Here is a 17,792-nt window from a genome sequence, read left to right as displayed (position 1 = left end):
ATGATCTCTTGCAGTTTGCTAATAGCACAGGTGGTAAGTCACGTTGGTTCTATTGACGGAAATGAGAGGGAGGAGGAGAGGGAGCGGGGGCTGGTGTTACGAGATTTTCGGTTTCTGAGATTTTCTGTTTCAGAAGGCGGAGCAATCATGAATATTAATGAGTTTCCCAGACATGCGCGATTGCACGTGCAACTGAGAATTTTAGTTCACATTGCATCTCAACACATTAGTGGATTATTCCAGAAAGGTAATATTCTCAGCATCGCAGCTGACTTATGCTACAGTGGTTTACTTCTAGGTAACGGTTTATAATGTTTCCATTGCCCGACTGTAACTGAATAACAGATTCCTTGTGTAACAGCAGAACACCTTCAGCTATCGTCTAGAAGTTCAGCTAGTTGTGCTCTTCCTTTGTTCCTTGCGATGTAACAGCTGATCCCATATAAATGTCTGTGTGGACATATTTTTTGTAACCTACAGACTACTGGTATGATTATACATGTGTTAGCTAAGCTTACATGTTCAGACTAACATTCTCTGGTTTTCTGGTTGGTGACAAATTCTGAAAATATTGCTGAAACTATATCTTTTCATGGTTTCCGTTTATATATATATTAAAGAAAGATACACTGACACAATTAAAGGTACAATATGTAAAATTTTTGCAGTAAAATACTCAAAAACCACTAGGCTAGTGATATATATTTTGTCCAGCTGATTACAAACAATATCTCTAATGTTTTTAACTACTTGTAAATCATGAGAAAATTCCCATTCTAAACAGTGACACGGGGCAGTGCAGTCGCCTGTCAATGACGTCAGTTACCTTTGTTACCGCCTTTACTGACGTAGAAACCACATGACAACAATGCCGTGGACAAATGCGGAAGTAGTGTCTAGCGTCCAGCAAACCACTAGCTCGCTTCAAGCAGTTCCTTATTTACTTCTTGCACGTCTTATGGTCGATTGCGTCACTTATTTATGGAACATAATTACTGTTTACCATCTGCCGCTGGTTCTGTCGACAAGGACAGCTCCCGTAAACTCATGACCGGAAAAGCGGAAGCGGCGCCGGCGACTGTGTCATAATAAAAGTCCCGCTGCTCGTGAGGCGTGTGTTGATCAATCGCTCCAGCAACACTCGGTCCTGCTCTGCTTCATACTACAGTTAACGTTAATAATCGCATCCACGAACATGAGTTCTTCCAGACTCCAATCCCTATTCTTTTGCAACGTCCGTTGAGATGGTGACCACATGTCCCAAGTTTCCGCTCTAAAACTTGGCGTCATCAAACTACGCTTTTGTTTTGAATAGGCTTCTAGCGACCTCTAGCGGAAAAAAATATCACAAATTGTACCTTTAAACCAAGCATCCCAGAACACCTGAATGAGTTGAAGTAGATTATACTGATTTCATATAACAAATAAATGGGAAAATAAATAATTAACATATTGTTAAAAAAATGTGCAGCTGCCATTTCAATGACGCATTGCTTTGTTCTTCTGTTACCTCACCTTATGAAGATTTAAAATGGGGTCATCCCTCTGGAAATGAAAGAAATATTGTCTAAAATCAGTGGCCTAATAAAGATTTTTGCAACCTTTTGTTATTCTCTGCCATGCGTTGTTTTGATGTGTGACTTGTGCACCTGGATATACAATGATGATCAGTGATAAATGGAATGTTTGTGTATCAAAATAAATTGTCATTATTTGGCATATATTCAGGTTGATTGGGAAACTTTTTCCCAGTCATATCAATGGCAAAAAGTTTCCCAGTCAACCTGAATTCACGTCATTAATGTTCATAAACATGCATGATCTTCATGGGGTTTTAATTAAGGGCACATTTGGCCTCACGAAATTTTGAAAAAAAAAAATGAAAAAAAAAATAAATAAATTAAACCATGTTGAAAACATGTATCACAAATCCTGGAATAAAGATGGGAATATGGCCTTGATTTGCTTTTGATTTAATAGATGCTTTGTATAATGTGTGATGGAGTGAACATATTATATTGTGAGACATTTAATGACATTTTGTTTTTGTACAAAAAGATGGGCATGGACTTGCCAACAACAATCTTTAGCTACTGTAGCAGTCCCTTTTATATATGGAAATATGACACATAAGAAAGCTGTTCTCAGATCAAAAAATTACATTTTTAGTCAAAGATTGACATTTTTACCTCTTTGAATTTTAATGATTTTTTTTATTTACTTAAAACTAGTTTAATAACAACAAAATGTTATCTTTTTACAGACAGTGGCCCCCAAATAATTTGCACAAATGCATTTGCATTAAAATATTATTTGAATGTCTGGAATCACTGTAGGTTTTTTGTTGTTTAAGAAATTAATTTCACAAGGATGATGTTTATTTAACAAGGATTAATTAAATAGATTTGGGGATTTTTTTGTTGTTGTTTTTTTTAAAGGGGAAAAAAGACATTTCTAATATTACAAAAGATTTCAATACTGTTCTTCAAACTTGCTGTTCTGTGAATCAACAGGCACTGTATCATGGTTTCCTGTTTCCAGCACTGATAATAGCAGCTCAGATTGTTTCTTGAGCTGCAAAACAGCATATTAGATTGATTTCTGAATCACATGACACTTAAGTAACAGGAATAAACAGCAATTTAAAATATATTAAAATAGAAAACAAATCTCAATATTACTGTTTTGCCTATTTTTGATCAAATAAATGCAACCTTAGTGAGCTTAAACATAAAGAATTTTATTAATCCTTTGAAGAGCAATAGGCATCATATCAAAATGAACAAGAATTTAAGAACAATACCAGAATATAGCCTAAGTCCTCAAAAACATCTGTACAGGTTTATTTCAGTTGTAGGCAGTGACATAGAGCTTAGATTCTCTGCCCGAGCCCGGATATTTTTTCCGCCATCGTCCTCGGGCCGAGTCGGGCCCTTGATAAAGCACGTCACGTGTCATGTGCAGCGTCTCGTCCACTCGCATTCGCAGTCTCGCACACATGACGCATCACACCTGCTATGCATGCTATACTATTCAGTATAGCTTAAAGCCTCGTTTACACTGCACGCGTGTGCGGCACGTTACGGCTGCGACGCAGCTACCGGAGCTGATTCGCGGCTACTCTAGTCAATGCTCGTGTTTACACCAGCCGCGCCACGGTGCGTTTGAGAAGCGTCCCAGAAGGGGCTCGCCGCGCCACTTCGCTAAAGATAGGCGCCTCGCCTATTTTTGACGGACGCTGCGTCCAAGACGCGCAGCTCAAATACAAAATAAAGTAAACTCTTGCTGATATTTCACATCACTATGACAGAAACTTATGACAAGAGATTCGAAGTTGAAAATCTTGAAATTTCTTTTGTTGTCCATAACTGGAATTTTAAGTGTGTTAACTTTATCTGTATATGGCTACAGCAAAATAAAGTATGGCATAGCAATAAACACTATCAAACCGGACAAAATATAACCATTTAGCCATTAAAAACATGAAAAAATTAGCAATAAACACAATCAAACCGGACAAAATATAACCATTTAGCCATTAAAAACATGAAAAAATTAGCAATAAACACAATCAAACCGGACAAAATATAACCATTTAGCCATTAAAAACATGAAAAAATTAACAAAAACAATGTTGGCCAGGCAAATCTAGTGGTCTCGCGAATCCAGCCGCTTTGCTTCTGAAATGCTTCTGGTGTGAGTTGACACCGCTCAGAAGACGGAACAAAACCTTGTCGGAGCCATACGAACATTGTAAACGAGGCTTAAGTACAACATGGAGCTTGAAGAAGCAAAGAAAAAAATTAAAACAGGAGAATTAACTTTGAGCAAGTCTGGAGGAAAATCGGAGGTATGGAAACATTTTAAACTAGTTTTAATAAACAAACAACGCAGTTTACATGCTTCTTCCTTGTCGTATTATTCATTAAGATAATAATTAATAAATGCACGCACAATTATGAACTTGATAAATGTTACAGATATGTTTTACTATGCACAAACAAATGCTTTTCAACTTACATGTGCAAATTTCAGAATTAAATGAATGTGCTGCAATTTGAACAAAAAGAGTCTGTACCCTACGTGTTTTAGCCATTAAATAAGCACATTTAGTTTCAAGTTTAAGTTTTGTTTTGAAGAAAGATTTTCTTTAAGGTGAATTTCATTTAGTATAAATTGTATCTTAATTGTATCTTAACAGTTTTCATCAACCAATTGCCTGGATTTAATACATAAAAACAAAAGCAATATAGCAGACAATATAATAATGTCATGGAGGCGCCGACGCACCGCGGTCACACTTACACCATTTGAAACTTGTAACACGCTGTCACCGAATTTACAAATGCACATCTTGCTTGTTGCTCACACACATATTATGTTGAAATAACAATAGGTTGAAGTAACATTATTAATAATAATTGATCTTTAAGAATATTTGATTGAATGCTGAATGTTGAGCTTGTTCAATTTAATAAAATTAAAACTTTAATTATGATAATTAAAATAATTTAATATTTAATATTGAGTGGCCAATTTTTGCTCATTTATTAATAGTATTTATATAATTTATATATATAACTGCGCAGCTCCCCCCTGTAAATGATCTAGCACAGCAACACCTGCATTAAAAAAAAATAAAATCTGGTGCCGCCCCTGGTTATAACGGCCCACATGTTAAAAATGGTCAGGCTTAAATTGGGCTCGGGCTCATAATTACAGTGGACGCGTCGGGCCGGGCCGGGCTCGGACACAACGTGCTCGGGCTCGGGTAGGGTCGGGTTTGATTTGTTGGGCCCGATCTAAGCTCTACAGTGACATACTTAATGATAACAACTAATAAAACACAGTTTTAAAACATCGCAAAGGAAGAGCACAACTAGCTGAACTCTGTCATGGTTACAGACCAATGCACAAATCGTGCATACTAATGAGCACATTGTAAACTGTTACCTAGAAGTAAACAACTGTAGTTTAGGCGTAAGTCAGCAGCAACGCTGAGAATATAATTACCTTTATGGAATAATCCACTAATGTGTTGAGATGCAATGTGAACTAAAATTCTCAGTTGCACGTGCAATCGCGCATTTCTGCGAAACTCATTAATATTCATGATTGCTCCGCCTTCTGAAACTGAAAATCTCAGAAACCGAAAATCTCATAACACCGGTGAGAGGACTTTTCACGAGTAAAGATATTACTGCGCCAAGTCAAAGTGCTCCCGAGCAGTTGCTATGGTATTCCGCCATACAATATAGTTATCCATTTTACACGCTTAGAAAAGCGCAACGTTATGTTTTGTGTCACCGTCCTAGGTCGAGTTACACTACTCGAGTAACTGTATTTAAATGGGGAAAACGTGGAGGTGTTTGGTAGCTTCTCTGCTTGGCCCCTATTGAATGAACTGGGCTAAGCTAAGTGCTAACAAAGTTTCGCCGCAAGACAGCGATTTAGTGCACGCACTGAGACGAGAGAGGTATGTATCAACTCGTCTTAGTTAAGGGAATAACATAGTTTAATATGAAAAAACGGTGGAGTATCCCTTTAATGAAGTGTTTAAAATCATGTCTGACCCACTCCATGTCTCCGATATATTGCGCATCATATTATGATCTTACTCATGCTGTTCACTTTTCATAATCAAGTAAATGAATTTAAAACATAACATAGGACTATTTAAACATAAATATGAAACTACATTTTCTTTAATGGCTACCAACACGTATTGTACAGTACAGTACAGAGAAATTTCATAAGCAAGAGCGGATCATGAGTCACGAGTCGGATCATGAATAATTTATTCTTAGACTTATATTTAATAATGGGGGCATTCAAGTTATTTGACATTTTATTTTATTTTTTTAAGTAATGCAATAGTTACTTTCCCTGGTAATTAGTTACTTTTATAATGATGTAATTTGCGAGAAGTAACTAGTAACTATAACTAATTACTTTTTTTAAAGTAACATGCCCAACACTTGTTATCATTTATACTTCTGCATCGTTGTCCGCGTTGACATGCATGCAGACCATTGGTAGGCAGTGTCCGTGGTCATGTTGAGTATCAAGGCCAAAGCCAAAGAAGCAGCAGCTTGTCATGTACTTTGTCAGAGAAGCTTACAAATAGAGGTGGCAGCAAATAGGTAACCGCAAACCAATTATAGTGCTTGCAGTCCGCGTAGAATAGACACGTAGCATTTTCAAAGAGGTGCACGTGAGGCTGCAAATTGAAACTTAAATCTGCAAAAGAGTGGTCCTCCAGTACCAAAGCTGCCCATCCCTGATCCATAAGATTGGATAGGGTATAGATCATACATGTTGTTAATTTTGATGCTGTAAATTTCTAAATTGTTTGTCTATTTTTGCCCTAGACCTAATGGCACTGAAAGAGGCAGGCCAAGAACTTAATGAAAAAGAAGAGACAAAACATTATAATTCCATGACTGGAGAAAAATCATCACAGGTTTCCTCACAAAAAGGAGCTCAAAAGACAGGAACTAAAAGTTATTTCACCTGCCAACAATGTGGAAAGACTTTGAAACATAAAAAAAAACTTAAAGTTCACATGAGAATTCACACTGGAGAAAAACCTCATACCTGTCAAGAGTGTGGAAAGAGTTTCAGTCGAAAAGAAACCCTTATAGCCCACATGAGAATTCACACTGGAGAAAAGCCTTACACCTGTCAAGAGTGTAGAAAGAGTTTCAGTCAAAAAGGAAGCCTTAAAGTTCACATGAGAATTCACACTGGAGAAAAGCCTTACACCTGTCAAGAGTGTGGAAAGAGTTTTAATGAGAAAGGAAGCCTTACAGCCCACATGAGTAATCACACTGGAGAAAAGCCTTACACCTGTCAACAGTGTGGAAAGAGTTTCAGTCACAAAGCATACCTTAAAATCCACATGAGAATTCACACTGGAGAAAAGCCTTTCACCTGCCAACAGTGTGGAAAGAGTTTCAGTCATAAAGGAAGCTTTAAAGCTCACATCAAAATTCATGTTAGAGAGAACCCATTCACCTGCCAACAGTGTGGAAAGAGTTTCAGTGGAAAAGGAAAACTCAAAATCCACATGAGAGTTCACACTGGAGAAAAGCCCTTCACCTGCCAACAGTGTGGAAAGAGTTTCAGTGAGAAAGGAAAACTTACAGCCCACATGAGAATCCACACTGGAGAAAAGCTTCACACCTGCCAACAGTGTGGAAAGGGTTTCAGTCGAAAAGAAGGCCTTATAGCCCACATGAGTACTCACACTGGAGAAAAGCCTTACACCTGCACTCTGTGCGGGAATGGCTTCACGCAGGAACGAAGCCTTAGGGAACACATGAATATTCACACTGGAGAGAAGCCATTCGCCTGCCAACAATGTGGAAAGAGTTTCATTAGAAAAGGAAGCCTTAAAGCCCACATGAGAATTCACACTGGAGAGAGCCCATTCACCTGCCAACAGTGTGGAAAGAGTTTCATTAGAAAAGAAGGCCTTATAGCCCACATGAGCACTCACACTGGAGCAAAGCCTTACACCTGCACTCTGTGCGGAAATGGCTTCACACAGGAACGAAGCCTCAGGCAACACATGAATATTCACACTGGAGAGAAACCTTTTAAATGTGATCAGTGTGGAAAGACTTTCACACATAAAATGAGCCTTTATTACCACATGAAAATTCACAATTGAGAAAAGCCTCATACCTGCTAACAGTGTGGAAAGAGTTTCAGACACAAAGGAAACCTTATAGTACACATGAGAACTCACACTGGAGAAAAGCCTTAAGCCTCGTTTACACTACACACTGCTACTCAAGATCAAATACAAAATAAAGTCAAAATAATCACCCTGATTTAACTCCTTTAAAACTTGACATTTGTTTGTTCTTGTCATCCATAACTGGACTTTTTTTGTATGTATTTTGTATGTATTGTGTATTAACTTTGTCTGTAGGCTACGGCGAAATAAAGTATGACATATCACAATCAATCAAATATACAAATATAAACATTTAGCCATTAAAAACAGATAAGGACGAGAGAGGACCAGGCCTGGACTTTATTTTATGTTTGGTTATGTTTGTGTGGCAAGCAGACGTTGTAACGGTCACTTAGAGCATTTATAGTAATTTGAGGTAGAATGTGAGGTTTTCCAGGCAGGACAACTAGCTCGCTGGCCGCGGAGAGCGCGTGGAATTCAGTTGATGGACATGCAATCGCGTTTCGCGGATTTTCTGCTGTTCTTTAAAGACTCTGTAACACTTTATAATAACATTAACTAATAATTCATAAATGACTTATAACAATGATTAACAAATCATTTACAAAACATGAATATACATTTATAAATGATAAGTGATATAGTAATATTTTATAAATGTTTTATAAATTCAGTTATAAGTCATTTATAAATTATTTGTTAATTATGAACAAATAATTTACAAAATATGGCTATACATTCATAAATGATTAATAAGTGATATGTTAACATTTTACGAATGTTTTATTAGTTCAGTTATGAGACACTTATAAGTTATTAGTTAATGATGAACGAATCATTTACAAATCATTACAATATACGTTCATAAATGATTAAAACGTTATGCTAACAATTTACAAATGTGTTGTAAATTATCTTAAATAAATCAAACAGATCATTAGTAGATGGTTTATAAGTTATTAGTTAAGACATCAGTTATTATAAGTGATAAATAAAGTATTTTATTTGTTTTGTAGTGGATAAACATTTATAAATGCCTTACAGGCAGGTGATTCCAGTGGATTACATTAAATCCTTTCACTCATCAGCACAGACTTTAGTTCTGTGTGGAGTGTGTGGGGTCTAGTGATGAAGTCATCCTCTGATCCGGATTTACCTTCCACTGAAGCTCACATCAGGTGCACAGAGTTAAACACTCCATGTGTGTCAGAGAAGACAGCTGTCTATACCCTCACCAGTCAGCACTTACACTGCACTACACACTACACAGTGTTCAACACCTGTTACAGATGATGTGTAAACACATGAATAAATCATTTACAAAGCTTTCTGCATACCCTATTCTAAAGTGTAAACTATTCTTCACTTGTAAAAGTGTTACGTATCATTTGTAGACCTTTCTTACCTGTTCCAAATTATTTGTATATGTATGTCATTTATAACACTCTCTGCATACCCTATTCTAACGTGTAAACTGAGCGATTGTTCATAATTAACAAATAATTTATAAATGACTTATAACTGAATTTATAAAACATTCATAAAATATTACTATATCACTTATCAATCATTTATAAATGTATATTCATGTTTTGTAAATGATTTGTTAATCATTAACTAATAATTCATAAATGACTTATAACTGAACGTTATTATAAAGTGTTACCCATATAAAAAACTGGATGACCAGTAATTTCCTACTACTAAATTCAGAAAAAACAGAGATTCTAATTTTTGGACCAAAATCTACTTCACACAATAATCTAGAATACTGTCTAACACTTGATGGCTGCTCTGTTAAGTCTTCGTCGTCAGCTAGAAACCTGGCTTTGCTCTTTGATACCAATCTTTCATTTGAAGGCCACGTTATTAGCATCTGTAAAATCGCATTCTTCCATCTTAAAAATATATCTAAACTACGACATATGCTCGCAATGAAGAATGCAGAACAGTTAGTTCATGCGTTCATGACCTCAAGGTTAGATTACTGTAACTCTCTACTGGGTGGTTGTTCCTCCCACTTGATAAATAAACTACAGCTCGTACAAAATGCAGCAGCTAGAGTTCTTACTAGAACTAGGAAGTATGACCATATTAGCCCAGTTCTGTCGTCACTGCATTGGCTTCCTGTTAAACAACGTATAAATTTTAAAATCTTGCTAATTACTTACAAAGCACTAAATGGTTTAGCTCCCCAGTACCTAAGTGAGCTCTTAATGCATTATAGTCCTTCATGTTTATTGCGATCTCAGAATTCAGGACAGCTGATAATACCTAGAATATCGAAATCAACCGCAGGCGGAAGATCCTTCTCCTATTTGGCACCTAAACTGTGGAACAATCTTCCTAGCATTGTTCGGGATGCAGACACACTGTCAGTTTAAATCTAGACTAAAAACGCATCTCTTTAACCTGGCATACACATAACACATTATCAATTTATATTTTCAAATCCGTTAAAGGATTATTAGGCTGCATAAAATAAGTCAGCCGGAACGGGAACACTTCCTATAACACCAGATGTACTTGTTACATCAGAAGAAGAATGGCATCTACGCTAATATTAGTCTTTCTGTTTATCCCGAGGTTTACCGTAGTCAACATTTGTCATTACATTTTAATTGTAAATTAGTTGCTCTGAATGATCTGGATGCTCATTTATGAGAATGCAACATCAATTAATTTTCATCATTGTGTTTATTTTTGTGTGTGTGTGTTTGTCAGTTCAATGTATCAGTGTAAATATTGTGGCATTCAAGTGATAAAGCAGTCAGAAATTCTTAAACACTATAAACTTAAGCATGGCCACTTCAGGCATGGTCATCACTTAAAATGTATTCATCCTGGCTGCTCTTGTGTTTTCAAAACATGGAATTCATTTTCGGCTCATTTGTCCAGGAATCATCAGACTTAATGATTATTTAAATTACTTTTATATATTTCATAAAAGAAAACACAAACCAAAATGTATTAGCTGAAGTTCTATGTAAATTTAAAATGAACATGAACTTGAATAAACTAATAAAAAAAATGGAACCATTAAAACAAAACCACAACAAAAAAGAGTCAAATTCATTGGAAAATTTCCTCCATAACCTCCCCCAACTGCTCAATAAATTGTACAATGTATTTAATGTGTGTTCATTTTAGTGTGATGGGGAACTCATTGGCACCGATGTCCATGCCTAGAGCTGCAGGGACACCGTTCTCCTCACAGGAGTCAGACAGCAGCACCATGTAACAACTGTAACTGTAACTGTAACAAATATTAATAAGTACTGTAACAAATGTGTTGCTCAGTGTTCATGCAATTCATTAACATTAATAGGGCCTTATTCTTAAGTGTTACCAATATTATGAAAATACCAATGGATGTATAAAAAGTTCAAAAATGTATATCCCCTTGGTACACACTCACAAGTGTAGAAAGATGAAGGAAAAATCAATTAGAGAATAATTTGGCTCCATGATGATAATGTATGTTGTTTACCTCCACAGTTCAATAGCTGGACGAATTAAATCTGGCAGCAGGTCTGAGAGTCGCCTTGAGATGAGAAATCTCAACCTGATCTCCAAACTCAGCTCAAGCAGGACCTCATCACCTCAAAAACCTTCTGACCACACCTGAGAGACAAGTCTCTGATGGGAACCTCTCCGTCGGTCACTCGCGTCATCATGAGTACCTGCGACTACATGATCACAATGTACGACTGTTGTTAATGCAAGTGAATACAATCACAGGTGCTTAGACATAACTTATATAACATTAGCTGGGAATCTGAATAAGATGTGTCTTTAATCAAAACATGAGTTAATAATGAAAGCAAATTAGCAAAAATGTGTGGTTATAGAATTCATTTTGGGGAAAACAAAGTTGTATTGTATTTAAGTTTAAGTAAGTATTCACTCACTTTTTCTATTTCTCCTTTCAGGGAGATAAATCCTCCTCTTGTGAACAGATCTTCCTCTTCCCCTGTCATGAGGGCTGTTGGAGGACTGAGGAGGTCTTTCGCTTTTTTTCTGTAGCCTCTGGCAGCGTGAAAGGAGCAGTTTTAAATTTCTTTTCTCCAGGGCCAAGAAAAATACACTCTCGTCCAATTTTTTTTTTTTTTTTTTAATAATAATATAGGCCTTCCCCTTTTCAAAAAGTGGGGTGTCCCCATCAACTGGAGCTATAAATGCTCTATCACCATTGGTAAGAGCAGTTATAGTGGTCGTTTTAAAAGACCCAATCTCAATTTTGCCTGTGGACACCTCATAGGTTTTCGCACGGTGGTTTGTGCGGTTGTCCACGCAGAGCCTGGTGGGAGTGGGCCGGCTGTACGGAGAGCTTGCAGCTGACATTCTGGAGGATATGAGGAAACACACATTGATTTAATTAGCATCAGAAGTCCAATAGCAATTCAGTATGCAAATTATACAACTACATCTGTGTCCAATAGGTTCACCATTCAGTTGGTTTAGTGCAGGTGTATCAAACTCATGTGACAAGCATGCATCCGCGCTGAGGAGCCGTGCCGAGTCACAACGCATGTACAGATAACTGTTCCGCATATGACTGCAATCGCATGTTTCAAACAGAGATGGCGACAAAGTGGAAAAATTGCAGACAGCAGCTTTAATATAACTTGATTTGAGGTAAAGATTGCTTCAGAAAACACTTTCCTGTCAGAAAACTTCCTCTCTGACAAAATTCTCATTAATTTAACTCATTATTTGTAAAATATGTCAGCCTGTCTTGTCACTGTCATACAGGCCTCTATCACAAATTTTATTGGAAGAATTTTTTTTTATTTTTTAGTTAAGTTATGAGTGGGTGTCAGTGGTCTTGAACTTGGCAGCAGTCCAATCAGAAGATAACATCAAGGCACATGATGCCAAGATAGTAACCTTTGGGCCAATTATTTTTTTTCCCCCTTCTTTCCCTCCCTCAACCTCTCCCCCAAAATCATCAAAATATTGGTGAATTAATTAATTTGTATAAAAACATTCCCATTTTAGCCTGGTCATGAGTAGTGCTTGTTGCTGTTCAAACTATAAAGCGGTGACTACCAGCAAGTGTCAATAGTAAAGGAGAAAACCTGTGTAATTTAAACATCCCTTACAAAAATATCCTGTGGCAATCCTGTGGTACTGTAGCAGTACAACAAGAATTTACCACACAACAAGTGAGCAGAGTTAATTATGACAGGATTATCACAGCACTTTCTGTTGCACACTATTTTTGCTATTTGGATGGGTACATGCTGAGGTCCATGGAAAAAGCTCAGCAATTTCCTGTTGTTGGACTCAAAAGAAAAGGCAGATGCAGCCCAAAGAGGTCCCCAGATATACACACTACTGACTAACTGTGTCAGCTGATGCACAGTGAATGAGATGTGCTGTTTGAGCATATATGACAAAACTTTTTCAGCATCAAGTCAGCTTCTTCAATCAGATGTTTTGGTACTCTGGGCTGCAAAAGAATATGGAGAGAAAAGCAGAGAAGACACCAGAGTTGATAGTATTTTGTGGGGAATACACCCATAAGAACAAAAAGGGAATAATACAAGAGGAAAGACTTCTACTCTGTGGCTTTCCAGAACTTTCTTTCTTTCAATGAACGTGGAGCCCGGCTTATCTCCCTTTGAGGTTTCATCTCGAGTAGCCTAGAGTCAAGAATTTGTGTGTAGGTACCACGGACATTGATTGTATTGTGGATCGAACCATAGAGTGGCCCATTGTCTAACCACACCTAGCAGCACACAATGCATGTAGGCAGGCCCAAATCCTCTCACTATGTTGAACAATGGCAAGAACAAAAGCTGGCAAGGGCCGCGCACACCGTTTATGGGAGTACTATTTGCAGCAATAGCATCATCTTCCCACTTGTCTTGTGTCCTCGGCTCAGGCTCAGGGACACTAAATGGATATACACGCACCAACCCAGCTCCTTTCTCAACTGTTTCACCTGGATGAAGACACCAATCACAACCAAATTTCCCATTAAACTGAAGGGAATTTTTCAGCTGCATCACAAGCACTAGTGAGTAAAAATGCTCGAGAAGTGCTTTTGTGACAGGATTTTGCCCAGTAAAGCCCTTTGTGGAAATCATCTCAGCTTCCTCAATGACAGGAGTGAGCAATGTATTCATATTTGGTAATGACCTTCCAAACCATAATGCCATGCAAAGAACATGTTTTTTCCTGCTTTCGGGTGGCAATTTATTGACAGCACATTGTAAAAGCCAGATAAAATACCCCGATGATTCGAAAACTGGAACACCATCAAAGTAAAGTTAGATCTGTCTCACTTCTGTTGTTTTCAAGCATTGTTTTTCACATTTCACTACCATCGAAAATGTCAGAGACCGAATCATCACTGTGATTGTGGGACCTTCCAAGCTTTGAGAAAATGTCATTGTTTTCCAAGAGATCTCTTAGTTGTGATGCCGGTGGTAAATAAATAAAGAAGTTTCCATTTTTTTTGCAAGTAGTCAAATCATACTTGTATTGGCAATCAGTATTCTTACACACACCCTCCCCAGTTTCTCCAGTGTACTCAGTACAAGATGGACAATAGAAATGTAATTCCATTTTAACATGCACACCTGATAGAGTTTGCTCAAACAGGTAGTGAGGATGGGGTGCTACACCAGGCATCAGTTCATTAGGAAGTGTAAGGAGATCTTGAAGAGCTGCTCCTGTAATCTTGTGGCGGAGAACAAATGCTGTGATCATAAGGTTTGCCTTTCCTGCATCTACACTTTTCTAGGGGAATAAAATTAGATTCATCATCTATGATATCCTAAATTCACATTATAACATAACAATAACTCAGCATCTAGACAGCAAGTAATGTATGGTAAAATAATACTTTCTTGATCAGAAGAAAACTATTTATAATCCTATTATATAAGTATACCACATACACATGCAGGTTTTTAGATAGATATTTACATTTATGTCAGTAAACAGCCTTAATGACAAACTAAAGGTAGACTTTTTACACTTTTTTCTGATAGCACCCCCCCTCAACTTACATATACCTCATAGTTCCCACTCAAATGCCCTGTTTTCCATGTCTTCCACAATCAGCTCCGCAGCCTCACAATCAAAGAACACCTCATAGAAATGGATATATTAATTTAAAAATACAGTAATGACATATAACCTGGCAAATAATACTGTATACTAAACAATGTTATTTTGTTTTGTTACCTCAGTTGATCCATCTCCAGTTTCTTCCTCTTCCTTATTCTTTGTGAAAATGAAGAAAGAAAGAAATGGTCGATATTTTGTTAGTTAAAAAAAAAAACATAAAAGAAAATGTGATTATTATTGGTGATTGAAATACTTAATGAATTATTCTGGAAGAAGCAGTACTCTTTTAAAGAAATGTATGAATGCATTATCATGCTTAGGTTTCATCACATGATACAACTGGTTAAACTCTCCATGTGAGACATCTAATTTTTATCATTTAATTGTCTTTAATTGTCTTTTTAAATACGCTCTTTTGCGTTCATTTGTTTCTTTTGATAAGATTGAGATCAGCTCATTGAACGAGTTAACTCTTACACGAACATGAGAGAGAGAACACCAAGGAAAGAATACGGGATGCTTCACACATTACTCCAACCAAAGCTCTGCAAAAAAAAAAAAAGGTTAAATCAAGCGACGGGGCATCTCCCATGCAGCCTTGCTGCAGGCAATTAACTCCTTAACGGCGAGATTTGATTCTCAAAATAGAAAGTTGGAGGACATCACAGACAAAATAAGACAAAACAGCCTCATGACTGCGACAATCTCCAAATCGGTGGAGTTTAAACAAACTTTTATAATAACCTTGAGACATACTTTGGGAAACAACCAAATGTTTTATCAGGGGGGAATCTATCTCATTTGCTACTCATATGAAGGCTTCCAGGAATTACAGAATTGAACAGTTAGAAAACGAGATTCAGCTAGTGGAATTAGAGCAGAATCGCCAGTTCTCCAATCAAAAACATGCATCGCTTTTAGCTTTAAAATTTGAATTAAATAACCTGTTAAAATCTAAAGCAGAGTTCTCTATCCATCGTACTAGAGTGACTTATTACAGTCAAAGTGAAAACTCAAGCAGACTCCTAGCTGCTAAATTAAAGCAAAATGAGTCATTTTCCATTATCAATGCAATACAAACTCCGTTAGGATCGGTTACCTATGATGCAGAGGAAATTAATGATACCTTCAGACTTTTTTATTCTAATCTCTATAAAGCAGAATCTAATTTTGACCCAGTTGCCCTTAAATCCTATCTTTCAAAGCTCTATTTACCTTCGCTGTCCAAAGAAGAAGCAGAATTTCTTGATACACCTCCCACTCTTACAGAATTAAAAGATGCACTTTCCTCAATGAAAAGAGGCAAATCTCCAGGTCTAGATGGTTTTCCTCCAGATCTATTCCTGGAATTATGGGATAGTATAGGACCACTAATTCTAAATTCTATTAACTATGCCCTTAGAACTGGCTCATTTCACCGTGATCAAAATACATCAATTATTTCTGTGTTGCTTAAGAAACGCAAGTCTCCTCTAAATTGTGGTAGTTATAGACCTATATCTTTAATTACAACAGAGTTAAACATTTTTGCAAAACTTTTAGTTAAAAGACTAGAGCTATCTGTTAGCAAACTGATTCATTTTGATCAGTCTGGATTCTTAAGAGGGAGACTTGCATCTGACAATGTCAGACGTCTTTTGCACATCATCCACGCATCTGAAATGGATATTCTTCCTGCAGCCGTTTTTACTTTAGATGCACAAAAGGCATTCGATCGGGTAGGGTGGGAGTATCTTTGGACAGTGCTGGAAGAATTTGGCTTCAGAAGAACATTCATATCAATGGTTAAAACACTTTACACTAATCCTTTTGCAGTCGTATTAACAGGTAATATTATGTCAAAGCCATTTTCTCTGCACCGCGGTACCCGTCAGGGCTGTCCGCTCTCTCCCCTACTTTTTGCGTTGTCAATTGAGCCGTTAGCACAGTCGATTAGATTAGATTCTCTTATATCACCCATAGTTATAAAAGGAATACAGCATAAAATTTCTCTTTATGCGGACGACATACTACCATATTTTACCAATATACATGTCTCCTTACAACAAATAATAAAAGTCTTTACCCAGTTCAGTCAATTCTCTGGCTATAAAATTAACTGGGATAAATCCCTTCTTGTTCCTTTAAATGACGCTGTAAAATGTCTTACATTACCACCCATTCCTCATATTCAATGGCACGACACAGCATTTGCATATTTAGGATTAAAAATTACAAATTTTTCTAATATAGCACATATGAATTATGACAAACTTAAACTTGAAATCTTGGCTGATATGCAAAGATGGTCTAATCTTAAAATGTCTCTGCAAGGTAGAATTTCAATAATAAAAATGAATGTTCTTGGTAGGTTGAATTTTCTTTTTTCTATGATTCCTCTACCTCCACCTGTAAACTATTTTAAAGAATTGCAATCTCAGATCTCTAATTTTATTTGGGATGGTAAAAAACCCCGTATGAAAACGTCTGGTGGTTTGGCACTGCCCGACATCGAACTGTATTATTGGTCCTTTCAGTTGAAATCGCTTACAATGTGGTGTGATAAAGACTCTGTACTTCCCTGGCGCCAGATGGAACAAGGACTTGTAAAACCTCATAGAATTGAAGATCTGTTATTTGCTGGACTTAATCCTAAACTGGCACATAAATTTTATGGGCCAATTATAGGCCACTCCCTGCAAATTTGGTCAGCTGTTCAGAGTCACATGGGTTGCAATACTAAACTTTGTGATCGCTCCCCCATTTGGTATAACTATAATCTACTGCAGAACTCTGGCCCATATTTCAATGCAAGCTGGGCTTCCGGGGGAGTTTACATTTTGCAAGATTTGTATGGAGAAAACGGCTTAAAATCATTTCAGGACCTTAAAGTAAGATACTCTCTTCCTGGTTTTTCCTGGTTTTTTTACCTTCAATTGAGATCAGCAATTAAAGCCCATGGAGTCCCTTGGGATTCTCCCCTGCCTGTTCACCCGTTGAGTCTGTGGATTAATCCAGGAACATC

The 17,792-nt window shown here is 37.1% G+C and overlaps 2 protein-coding genes across 2 annotated transcripts in view; one reads left to right on the top strand and one right to left on the bottom strand.

Annotated features, from left to right (window-relative positions):
• Positions 1-8,214, top strand: part of LOC137005873 (zinc finger protein 721-like) — a 400,429-nt gene extending 392,215 nt beyond the window's left edge. Inside the window, exon 5 of the mRNA XM_067366478.1 lies at positions 6,566-8,214. Within this exon, the coding sequence (XP_067222579.1) occupies positions 6,566-7,675 (1,110 nt within the window). The 3' untranslated portion in view covers positions 7,676-8,214. The remainder of the gene's footprint in view (positions 1-6,565) is intronic.
• LOC137005681 (uncharacterized) overlaps positions 1-17,792 on the bottom strand; it is a 1,355,627-nt gene that overhangs the window by 828,421 nt on the left and 509,414 nt on the right. The gene's annotated exons all lie outside the window — the stretch shown is intronic.

Source organism: Chanodichthys erythropterus, chromosome 3 (genome assembly GCF_024489055.1).
Source record: "Chanodichthys erythropterus isolate Z2021 chromosome 3, ASM2448905v1, whole genome shotgun sequence".
Classification (NCBI taxonomy): Eukaryota; Metazoa; Chordata; class Actinopteri; order Cypriniformes; family Xenocyprididae; genus Chanodichthys; species Chanodichthys erythropterus.
Note: the sequence above shows the minus strand (reverse complement) of the source record. Positions and strands in the feature narration are given on the sequence as shown.